This window comes from Rhinoraja longicauda, chromosome 13, assembly GCF_053455715.1.
Source record: "Rhinoraja longicauda isolate Sanriku21f chromosome 13, sRhiLon1.1, whole genome shotgun sequence".
Classification (NCBI taxonomy): Eukaryota; Metazoa; Chordata; class Chondrichthyes; order Rajiformes; family Arhynchobatidae; genus Rhinoraja; species Rhinoraja longicauda.
Window position 1 is genome coordinate 49287379 of NC_135965.1, and position 12283 is coordinate 49299661.

At 50.9% G+C, this 12283-nt stretch overlaps 1 protein-coding gene across 1 annotated transcript; it reads right to left on the reverse strand.

The window, feature by feature from the left end:
* Positions 1-4447: 4447 nt before the first annotated feature.
* Positions 4448-12035, reverse strand: nmur1a (neuromedin U receptor 1a). The gene is made up of 3 exons (XM_078410087.1): positions 11683-12035; positions 8005-8929; positions 4448-5266 (listed from the first exon to the last, which is right to left on the reverse strand). Exons 2-3 carry the CDS (start codon positions 8915-8917, stop codon positions 4680-4682), a joined length of 1500 nt encoding a protein of 499 aa, XP_078266213.1. The 5' UTR covers positions 8918-8929; positions 11683-12035; the 3' UTR covers positions 4448-4679.
* Between the last annotated feature and the right edge of the window lie 248 nt (positions 12036-12283).

A 12283-nucleotide genomic window follows, 5' to 3' on the forward strand; every position in this document is an offset into this window, starting at 1 on the left:
TTAAACAACGATTTTATTGGTGAATTAATAAACGTTTGCAATCACTACAGCACCATCTGTGACTCACTAATACATGAACATTACATTGAAGAGGAGGCGAACATGAAGAGTGAAATCAGTTGGAATGCAATACCTGCAATACAAACATCACAACCTCCACACACACAACTCAACTAATGTCAGCAATTAGCAGATTAACAGCCGTGAACAAGATGAGACCATGCAAAATGAAAATTAACAGGTTGGAATAATGTTCATAAGTTCATAAGTGATAGAAACGTAGAAACATAGAAACATAGAAAATAGGTGCAGGAGGAGGCCATTTGGCCCTTCGAGCCAGCACCGCCATTTGACGTGATCATGGCTGATCATCCACAATCAGTAACCCGTGCCTGCCTTCCCCCCATACCCCCTGACTCCGCTAGCCCCTAGAGCTCTATCTAACTCTCTTTTAAATTCATCCAGTGAATTGGCCTCCACTGCCTTCTGTGACAGAGAATTCCACAAATTCACAACTCTCTGGGTGAAAAAGTTTTTTCTCACCTCAGTTTTAAATGGCCTCCCCTTCATTTTTAGACTGTGTGGCCCCTGGTTCTGGACTCGCCCAACATTGGGAACATTTTTCCTGCATCTAGCTTTCCTATCCATGTACCTGTCCAAGTGTATTTTACAGCACCTGCCTCGACTCCCTCCTAGAGCAGCTTGTTAGCAACTCCCTCAGGAACCCATTACATTTCCCCCCTCTCTCCTTAAACCCATATCCTCTGTTTTTTTGATTTTCCCACAAAAATGATTTCTTAAATCATTCCATAACTAGAACCTGTGTATACATAGAAATAATTTCCCCTTTATTCTCAGACTGTGGCCCCTGTTTCTGGACTCCCCCAATATTGAGAATATTTTCCCTGCAGATAGGAGCAGAGTTAGGCCATTTGGCACATCAATTCTCCCCCGCCATTCAATCATGGCTGATCGATCACTCCTTCTCAAACCCATTCTCCTGCCTTCTCCCCAAAACCTCTGACACCCGTACTGATCAAGAACCTGTCTATCTCTGCCTTAAAAATACCCATTGAGTTCTGAAGAAGGGTCTTGACCCGAAACGTCGCTCATTCCTTCTCTCCCGAGATGCTGCCTGACCTGCTGAGTTACTCCAGCATTTTGTGAATAAATACCCATTGAGTTGCATCTCTCTTTCTCAATTTAATTTGTTGAAATTAATCCACATTGTCAGAAGGTAATGTCATGAGTGATAGGAGCAGAATTAGGCCATTTGACCCATCAAGTCCACTCCGCCATTCAATCATGGCTGATCTATCTCTCCCCCTCAATCCCATTCTCCTGCCTTCTCCCCGTAACCCCCTGACACCCATTCACGAGGCCAACATTAACATAATATTTTGAATTTTAATTTCCATTTGCTTTGTCTTTAATCCTGCTACTTCTGACTTCAACATTTAATTTTGAGCTTTTGTTGCCTTTATTGTTATAAATATGGTGGTTGATATAACAGTAGGAAAAAAGCTACAGATGCTGGTTTAAATCGAAGGTAGTCACAAAATGCTGGAGTAACTCAGCGGGTCAGGCAGCAGCTCTGGAGAGTGATTAATATAATTGTAAAATTACTTTTATTACATACAACTGAAATGTATTATTGACCTTTGTAGTTGTTATTTTTTTTAATTCTCTTGTGACTTTTTCACTCTCATACTTATGAAACATTATCACGGCGTACGAAACAAATTGGTTTTATTCCCACACAAGATACAGGAGCATTCTTGAGAGGCTATGATAGACCTCACTCACCCCCGGCCACTCCCTCTTCTCCCCTCTCCCATCGGGGCAAGAGGTACAGAAGTGTGAAAACGCACACCTCCAGATTCAGGGACAGTTTCTTCCCGGCTGTTATCAGGCAACTGAACCATCACATCACCAACTAGAGAGCAGTCCTGACCTCCCATCTACCGCATTGGAGACCCTTGGACGATCTTTAATCGGACTTTACCTTGCATTAAACGTTATTCCCTTTTTCCTGTATCTCTACCTGGTGAATAGCTCGATTGTAATCAATAGACAATAGACAATAGACAATAGGTGCAGGAGTAGGCCATTCGGCCCTTCGAGCCAGCACTGCCATTCAATGTGATCATGGCTGATCATTCTCAATCAGTACCCCGTTCCTGCTTTCTACCCATACCCCCTGACTCCGCTATCCTTAAGAGCTCTATCTAACTCTCTCTTGAATGTATTCAGAGAATTGGCCTCCACTGCCTTCTGAGGCAGAGAATTCCACAGATTCACAACTCTCTGACTAAAAAGGTTTTTCCTCATCTCTGTTCTAAATGGCCTACCCCTTATTCTTAAACTGTGGCCCCTGGTTCTGGACTCCCCCAACATTGGAAACATGTTTCCTGCCTCCAACATGTCCAACCCCTTAATAATCTTAAACGTTTCGATAAGATCCCCTCTCATCCTTCTAAATTCCAGTGTATACAAGCCTAGTCGCTCCAGTCTTTCAACATATGACAGACCCGCCATTCCGGGAATTAATCTAGTATCATCTTTCCGCTGACTGGGTAGCACGCAACAAAAAAGCTTTTCACTGTACCTCGGTACACATGACAGTAAACTAAGCTAAACTAAACTAAACAATAGAAATGGTCCAATTGGATGCATCTTATATGAGGCTAGTGAAATTAATCCATTCAGTAGTCAGGAGCTAACTCAATCAATTACACTTGAATATATATCTAGACGTTAAACTATGGATCGCTAATGTCAGAGACATAATGTTCCGTAAAGCTCTGACGATATAGCAGCGATTTCATGAAGTTTATGCAGCTTAATGTCGAGTCTGTGGGGTTGGAATCTCTAGCAATATATTAGTGGAGGAAAGTCCCAATCGGGACATCACGGTGGCGCAGCGGTAGAGTTGCTGCCTCACAGCGCCGGTCCAACGCCAACATGCATCGCTGGGGGTTGCGTCCATCAGCAGCCTGCGTGCGTGGGGCAGACCAGCAAACAGCGCAGCACGGCATGTCCGACCGCGCTGTCCTCCGTCCCCTGTAGACCTCACGGCCCTCGACAACAGCACATTACACTGGCTACGGCGCCTGGAGGCCGTTACATAACTTCTGCTGCCTCAAACGCTAGAAGAAGAAGCGCCAGAGAACCGGGGTTCATCCCGACTACGGGCGCCGTCTGTACGGAGTTTGTACGCGTTCTCCCCGTGACCCGCGTGGGTTTTTCACCAGGCGCTCCGGTTTCCTCCCACACTCCAAAGACGTGCAGGTTTGTAGGTTAATTGGCTTGGTAAATGTAAAAATTATCCCTAGTGTGCGTAGGATAGTGTTAGTGTGCGGATGGTGTGGGCTCGGTGGGCCGAAGGGCCTGTTTCTGTGCTGTATCTCTAAACTAAAACTAAACAGTAAGGCTCATCATACGTGTTACATGAGATATGTTGTTTCCGCGTGGACACTGAGAGCAGGTATAAGCGGCAGTCATGAATTTGGCCTTAATTTAGTTTTAGTTTAGAGATGCAGCGCAGAAACAGGCCCTTTTTGCTAAAGGGATCAGGGGGTATGGAGAGAAGGCAGGTACAGGCTACTGAGCTGAATGATCAGCCATGATCATATTGAATGGCGGTGCAGGCTCGAAGAGCCGAATGGCCTACTCCTGCACCTATTTTCTATGTTTCTATGTTTCAGCCCAACGAGTCCATGCTGACCAGCGATCCCTGCACACTAACAATATCCTACACACACCAGGGACAATTTTTACATTTATACCAAGCCAATTAACCTACAAACCTGTACGTCTTTGGAGTGTGGGAGGAAACCGAAGATCTCGGAGAAAACTGTCGTATGTTGAAAGACTGGAGTGACTAGGCTTGTATACACTGGAATTTAGAAGGATGAGAGGGGATCTTATTGAAACGTATAAGATTATTGAGGGGTTGGACACGTTAGAGGCAGGAAACATGTTCCCAATGTTGGGGGAGTCCAGAACCAGGGGCCACAGTTTAAGAATAAGGGGTAGGCCATTTAGAACTGAGATGAGGAAAAACTTTTTCAGTCCGAGAGTTGTAAATCTGTGGAATTCTCTGCCTCAGAAGGCAGTGGAGGCCAATTCTCTGAATGCATTCAAGAGAGAGCTGGATAGAGCTCTTAAGGATAGCGGAGTCAGGGGGTATGGGGAGAAGGCAGGAACGGGGTACTGATTGTGAATGATCAGCCATGATCACATTGAATGGCGGTGCTGGCTCGAAGGGCCGAGTGGCCTCCTTCTGCACCTATTGTCTATTGTCTATTGTCTATTGTCTATTGTCTAAAACCCACGCAGGTCACGGGGAGAACGTACAAACTCCGTACAGACAGCGCCCGTAGTCGGGATGGAACCTGGGTCTCCGGCGCCACATTTGCTGTGAGGCAGCAACTCTACCGCCGTGCCACCTTGTCTTGGACTGTCCAGGTGGAATTAAAGGTCAATTTATTCACAAAATGCTGGAGTAACTCAGCAGGTCAGGCAGCATCTCGGGAGAGAAGGAATTGGTGACGTTTCGGGTCGAGATCCTTCTTCAGACTGATGTCAGGGGGGGCGGGACAAAGGAAGGATATAGGTGGAGACAGGAAGATAGAGGGAGATCTGGGAAGGGGGAGGGGAAGGGAGGGACAGAGGAACTATCTAAAGTTGGAGAAGTCGATGTTCATACCACTGGGCTGCAAACTGCCCAGGTGAAATATGAGGTGCTGTTCCTCCAATTTCCAGTGGGCCTCACTATGGCACTGGAGGAGGCCCATGACAGAAAGATCAGACTGGGAATGGGAGGGGGAGTTGAAGTGCTCGGCCAAAGAAATTAAAGGTCGCTGGGCACAGATGGGCGAAGTGCCCTCGAGGTGGGTCTCCACGCTCACGGGGCGACTCAGACGTCTGCGTCCAGCATGGGGGTCCCGTTGCAGGAGGTGGTCTCCAACACCGTGCTGTGGGTCGTTGCCCGGGGCCACACTGGCCGAGCACCAGGCAGCCTTGAAGCGCCGGGACTGATGGCCGCACATCACCTCCTTGGACATCTCCCTGAAGCGGGTGGACAGGAGGTTGTAGAGGACAGGGTTGACGGCAGAGCTCAGGTAGAAAAACACGCCCGAGACCACGTGGACGAACTGGTAGAGGGAGAGCATCTGCCCGTCCCGGTAGGCGATGTGGATCCACAGCAGGCGGTCGGTGTGGAACGGTGCCCAGCATACTCCAAACACAAACACCAGGACAACTGCGGGAAACAAGAGGAGACAGGAAAACACATCACAGGTGCTGCAGTCCTTCATTGCCACAACTCAACGTCTAATGTAAATTACCAGACCAAGTGGACCCGTTGGGCCCAAACCTCTCCTGCATTGGTGCAGCACCCTCTCCTACCCCCCACACCCCTACTCCCCTCCCCCTCCCCTCCCCCTCCTCTTTCCCCTCCCCTCCCCACTTCCCCCTCTCCATCCCCCTCTCCATCCCCCTCAACCCCCCTTATCCACCTTCCTCCCCCCTCCCTCCCTCCCTCCCCTCCCCCTCCTCCTGCCCCCTCCCCCTCCTCCCCACCCTCCCTCCCCTCCACCTCCCCCCCACCTCCCTCCCTCCCTCCACCTGCCCCCCCCTCCCTCCCCCCCCACCTCCCCACCCTCCCTCCCTCCCTCCCCTCCACCTCCCCACCCTCCCTCCCTCCCCTCCACCTCCCTCCCTCCACCTGCCCCCCCCTCCCTCCCCCCCCACCTCCCCACCCTCCCTCCCTCCCTCCCCTCCACCTCCCCACCCTCCCTCCCTCCCCTCCACCTCCCTCCCTCCACCTGCCCCCCCTCCCCACCCTCCCTCCCTCCCCTCCACCTCCCTCCCTCCACCTGCCCCCCCTCCCTCCCCCCCCCACCTCCCCACCCTCCCTCCCTCCCCTCCACCTCCCTCCCTCCACCTGCCCCCCCTCCCTCCCTCCCTCCCCTCCACCTCCCTCCCTCCACCTGCCCCCCCTCCCTCCCCCCCCACCTCCCCACCCTCCCTCCCTCCCCTCCACCTCCCTCCCTCCACCTGCCCCCCCTCCCTCCCTCCCTCCCTCCCTCCTCCCCTCCACCTCCGTTCTCCCCGTGACTTTCTTCAAGATCTTCGGTTTCCTCCCACACCCCAAATGACGTGCAGGTTTGTAGGTTAATTGGCTTGGTAAATGGTAAAAAATTGTCCCTAGTGTGTGTGGGATAGTATTAGTGTGCAGGGATCGCCGGTCGGACCCGGTGGGCCGAAGGGCCTGTTTCCGCGCTGTATCTCTAAACTAAACTAATCTAAATGGAAACTGTGGAATCTTGAGCCAAACACAAAGGGCGGTGAGGAGGTAGACACAGAGTGCTGGAGTAACTCAGTGGGTCAGGCAGCATCTGTGGAGAACATGGATAGGTGACGTTTCACAGAGTGCTGGAGTAACTCAGCGGGTCAGGCAGCATCTGTGGAGGAAAAGAATGGATGACTTTTCAGGTCAGTCCGAGATGCTGCCTGACCCGCTGCGTTACTCCAGTACTTTGTGTCTATCACCGGTATAAACCAGCATCTGCAGTTCCTTTCTATGCAAAGGACAGCGTCAGAGACCCAGGTTCGATCCTGACCAATTTTTTTTTATTTTTTTTATTTTTTTTTAATATATAAAAGTTTTATTCCAAAGAAAACCATACAAACATACTAAGCAAAATGTGATCAAACAAAAGCCGCCTGTATCGGCAGTTTAAAAATTAAACAATTATCACATTAAAATCCCGCCATCTCTGTCAACAATACATTCAACCCCCCGCGTCGACCAGCGTTCCCGGAAGGCCTCCAGAGTCCCCGTGGACACCGCGTGTTCCCTCTCCAGGGACACGCGGGCACGGACGTAAGCCCGGAACAGGGGTAGGCAGCCGACTTCTGTGAGGCCGTCGACTGCCCGCTGCCTGGACCCGCGGATGGCCATCTTGGCCAGGCCCAGGAGCAGACCGACAGGGAGACCCCCTCCTCCCTCCTGACCCTCCCCCCTCTGTACCGGGTGCCCAAAAATTAAAAGCGTGGGGCTAAAATGGAGCCAGAACTTGAGGAGCAGCCCCTTCAGATACTGGAACAGGGGCTGTAACCTCACGCACTCTGTATACAAATGGTACACGGTCTCCTCCTCGCCGCAGAAGCGACAGGCGGCAGACGAGACCGTGAACCGGCTCAAGTAACTGTTACAGGCCACAGCCTTATGCAACACTCTCCACCCCAGGTCCCCGATGTAAAGGGGGAGGACCCCCTTATAGAGAGACCTCCACTGGGGACCGCTCCCGCCGTCAGGTGGTAACACGGACCGCCAGGGCGTGCCACGGGTGCTGTCTGTGTGGAGTTTGCACGTTGTCTCCGTGACTGCGTGCGTTTTCTCCGGGTCCTCTGGTGTTCTCCCACATTCTAAAAACGTACAGGTTAAAACGTACAGGTTAAAACGTACAGGTTAAAACGTACAGGTTAAAACGTACAGGTTAAAACGTACAGGTTAATTGGCTTCTGTGTAATTTCCCCTCAGGTGTAGGATGCAAAACTGGGTTAACGTTAACTGGTCGGCGTGGACTCGATGGGCGGCAGGTCCTGTTTCCACACCGTATCTCTACACTAAACTAAACTAAACCAAGCGAAGTTCTGGAGGAACTCAGTGGGTCGGGCAGCATCTGTAGAGAGAATGGACAGGTGGTGTTTCAGGTTGGGACCCTTCTTCAGACTGATGGAGTGGGGGTGGACGGGGAAAGCTGGAAAGAGAGGTGGGGGCGGGACAACGCCAGGCAAGTAAGAGGTCGAAGCAAACGCCACCTATCCATGTTCTCCACAGATGCTGCCTGACCCGCTGAGTTACTCCAGCACTCTGTGAAATAAATACCTTTGGTTTGTACCAGGATCTGCAGTTATTGTCTTACTCCAGCCGTTTGTGCGCGTCTGAGCTGAATGGTGACTGTATTGAGGTGCAGTCAGTGTGGGACTTACACAGCATCTTGGTGATCTGCCGATTCTGCACCTTCTCCTCCTGGTGTCGGGCTGCCTGGTAGCTGCCGGCTCCAGACTCCAGCCGGCCCTGGGAGAATGCCCTGTCTCGCCGGAGCTGCAGGCCGATCAGCAGGTGCAGGGCGCTGAGGGTGACCATGGGCAGCAGGTAGAAGACCAGGGCTGTGGTCTGGATGACCAGGTGGTAGAGCCAGAGGGGCCGCAGCAGGACGCACAGAGCCGACTCGGGGATGGGCTCGCCGGCCCGGGTCTGCAGGTAGTGGATGCCGTGCAGGCTGGTGTTGGGGATGGCGAGGGCGCAAGACAGAGCCCACAGCGCGGCGATCACCCGCCTGGCGTGGGACCTGGTCACGATGTACTTGGCCTTCAGCGGGTGGAGCACGGCGATGTACCGCTCCACGCTGAGGGCCGTCACGTTCAGCACCGAGGCGAAGCAGACCGTCTCGAAGAGGAACGTCTTGAAGTAGCAGCCGGCCCGGCCGAAGAGGAAGGGGTAGTTCCTCCACATCTCGTACACCTCCAGGGGCATCCCGACCACCAGCACCAGCAGGTCGGCCACCGCCAGGCTGAACAGGTAGTAGTTGGTCGGGGTCCTCATCACCTTGTGCCTGGCGATCACGAAGCAAGTCAGGGCGTTGCCGATGGAGCCCACCACGAAGATGCCGAGATAGATGCTGCAGGCGGGGGTGAAGAATGCCCACGTTCGGGGTCCCAGGTGCTGGAGGAGGTAGTCCCCCCTGTCCCAGTGGTCCTCTGGCCCGCTGCCGTTGGCGGACAGGTGCTGCCGAGGGGAGGTCGAGTTGCAGAGGGTTCGGTGGAGAGGTTGGGTCAGGTTGTCTGGAGAACCTACCTCGCTGCAATCCTCCAGCAGTCCCTCGATCAGCACCACATCCATACCCCAGACGCCCTGCAAGAGTCAACAACGGTGAACGTGTACAATGGACGATAGACAATAGGTGCAGGAGTAGGCCATTCGGCCCTTCGGGCCAGCACCGCCATTCAATGTGATCATGGCTGATCATTCTCAATCAGTACCCCGTTCCTGCCTTCTCCCCATACCCCCTGACTCCGCTATCCTTAAGAGCTCTATCTAGCTCTCTCTTGAATGTATTCAGAGAATTGGCCTCCACTGCCTTCTGAGGCAGAAAATTCCACAGATTCACAACTCTCTGACTGAAAACGTTTTTCCTCATCACAGTTCTAAATGGCCTACCCCTTATTCTTAAATTGTGGCCCCTGGTTCTGGACTCCCCCAACATTGGGAACATGTTTCCTGCCTCTAACGTGTCCAACTCCTTAATAATCTTACACGTTTCGATTAGATCCCCTCTCATCCTTCTAAATTCCAGTGTATACAAGCCTAGTCGCTCCAGTCTTTCAACATATGACAGTCCCGCCATTCCGGGAATTAACTTAGTAAACCTACGCTGCCAGCCCTCAATAGACAATAGGTGCAGGAGGAGGCCATTCGGCCCTTCGAGCCAGCACCGCCATTCAATGTGATCATGGATGATCATTCTCAATCAGTACCCCGTTCCTGCCTTCTCCCCGTACCCCCTGACTCCCCATACTCCCCATACAACAAGCATGGTGATAACAAGATCACAAAAGGGTCCAGAGAAGATTTACGAGGATGTTGCCAGGACTAGAGGGTGTGAGCTACAGGGAGAGGTTGAGCAGGCTGGGTCTCTATTCCATGGAGCGCAGGAGGATGAGGGGAGATCTTATAGAGGTGTACAAAATCATGAGAGGAATAGATCGTGTAGACGCACAGAGTCTCTTGTCCAGAGTCGGGGAATCGAGGACCAGAGGACATTGGTTCAAGGTGAAGGGGAAAAGATTTAATAGGAATCCGAGGGGTGACATTTTCACACAGAGGGTGGTGGGTGTATGGAACGAGCTGCCAGAGGAGGTAGATGAGGCTGGGACTATCCCACCGTTTAAGAAACAGTTGGACAGGTACATGGATAGGATGGGTTTGGAGGGTTATGGACCAAGCGCGGGCAAGTGGGACTAGGGTAGCTGGGACATTGTTGGCCGGTGTGGGCGAGTTGGGCCGAAGGGCCTGTTTCCACAACTGTATCAATCTATGACTCCATGACCAGAAACATCGTCCATTCCTCCCCCTCCACAGATGCCATTGAGTTACTCCAGCACTTTGCGTCTATCCGCACTGAAGATGACACATTTTGCCCCCTTTCCCGACAATATTTTCACAGCAATTTGGAAGTTGCGTTTTACAAATGAATAATATTTTTTGAAACATTGTGAGATGATGTTATTTTACAAACAACAACATCCAAATTAGGTTCCGAATTACCTCCTATTATCTGGCAATACTCCACAGTACTTTCCTAACATAAAAGTTGTGTTTAACAAACCAACCCTTCCACATTACTGTGAAATGCTGTGAGATAATATTGTTTTACAAAACAAAAAAAATCCGAATTACTGTCAAATACTGTGAGATAATATTATTTTACAAACGGCCATTTCCAAATTACTGGTGAAAATATTGTGAGATGATGTTTGTTTTACAAGCAACAATTCCAAACGACCGTGAAATATTGCAACGTTATAGGAACCGGAGACGCAACTTCGGGGCGCATGAGGGAATTTCACTCTCGTTTCACGGCAGAAAATAAGATAGAACCCTCAAGAGAAACGTGCATTATTAAAATCAGAAGCTCAGTAAGAAAAATAAAGGACGAGAGAGGTTGGATATTTCTGCTGTCGTGTTACAGAGGTGAATGAGTACGTGGGCAACGTCTATGCAGTCTGAAGAAGGGTCTCAACCATTCCTTCTCTCCACAGATGCTGCCTGACCTGCTGAGTTACTCCAGCACTCTGTGAAACATCACCTTTCCATGTTCTCCACAGATGCTGCCTGACCCGCTGAGTTAGCATTTCACAGCATCACAGCATTTCACAGTAATGTGGAAGGGTTGGTTTGTTAAACACAACTTTTATTTTAGCAAAGTACTGTGGAGTATTGCCAGATAATAGGAGGTAATTCGGAACCTAATTTGGATGTTGTTGTTTGTAAAATAACATCATCTCACAATGTTTCACAATATTATTCATTTGTAAAACGCAACTTCCAAATTGCTGTGAAAATATTGTCGGGAAAGGGGGCAAAATGTGTCATCTTCAGTGCGGATCGACGCAAAGTGCTGGAGTAACTCAGTGGCATCTGTGGAGGGGGAGGAATGGACGATGTTTCTGGTCATGGAGTCGTAGATTGATACAGTTGTGGAAACAGGCCCTTCGGCCCAACTCGCCCACACTGGCCAACAATGTCCCAGCTACCCTAGTCCCATTTGCCTACGCTTGGTCCATAACCCTCCAAACCTGTCCTATCCATGTACCTGTCCATGGTACATGGTGGGATAGTCCCAGCCTCAACTACCTCCTGAAGAAGGGTCTCGACCCGAAACGTCACCCATTCCTTCTCTCCCGAGATGCTGCCTGACCTGCTGAGTTACTCCAGCATTTTGTGAATAAATCGAGTTACTCCAGCACTCTGTGAAACGTCACCTATCCATGTTCTCCACAGATGCTGCCTGACCCGCTGAGTTACTCCAGCACTCTCTGTCTATCTACAGAGTACATGACAGATTATTGCAATCTAAACCGTGGGTACCACAGGAGTCTACTCACCGCGGGTTGAAGTATTCCTTGTCTTCCTGGAGCTTTGAAGTACAGTAGTGCTTGTCTTTTCAGAGCTCCTCTGTGTGTGTCTCAGTCCCAATAAAGTCCTGGTGTCCTTCAGGATGGTTGGAAGCCACCAAGTCAGACGCGAACAACTGCTGATGCTGGACCCATTGGGGGCCAAAACCACAAAGTGCTGGAGGAACTCGGCGGGTCAGGCAGCAGCTGTGGAGGGGGATGGACAGATGGATGTCGGAGACCACTTCTTCAGACTGACCACAACCTCGCCGTGACACCGAGGGTGAAGCGCTCGCTGCTCTCTCTCTGTGTCTCTGTATCCCACAACTACACACTGATGAGCTGATACACACACACACACCTTCCAACTCTGCAGCCAGACAAGAATAATTCAGTGCGAAGGGGAGGAACTAAAAATTGCACAGGCTGGTTTAAAACCGAAAAGACAGACGCAATGAAAAAATCTGAAGAAGGGTCTCGACCCGAAACGCCACCCATTCCTTCTCTCCACAGATGCTGCCCGACCCGCTGAGTTACTCCAGCACTCTGTGTCTATCTTCGATTTAAACCAGCGTCTGCATTTCTTTCCCCG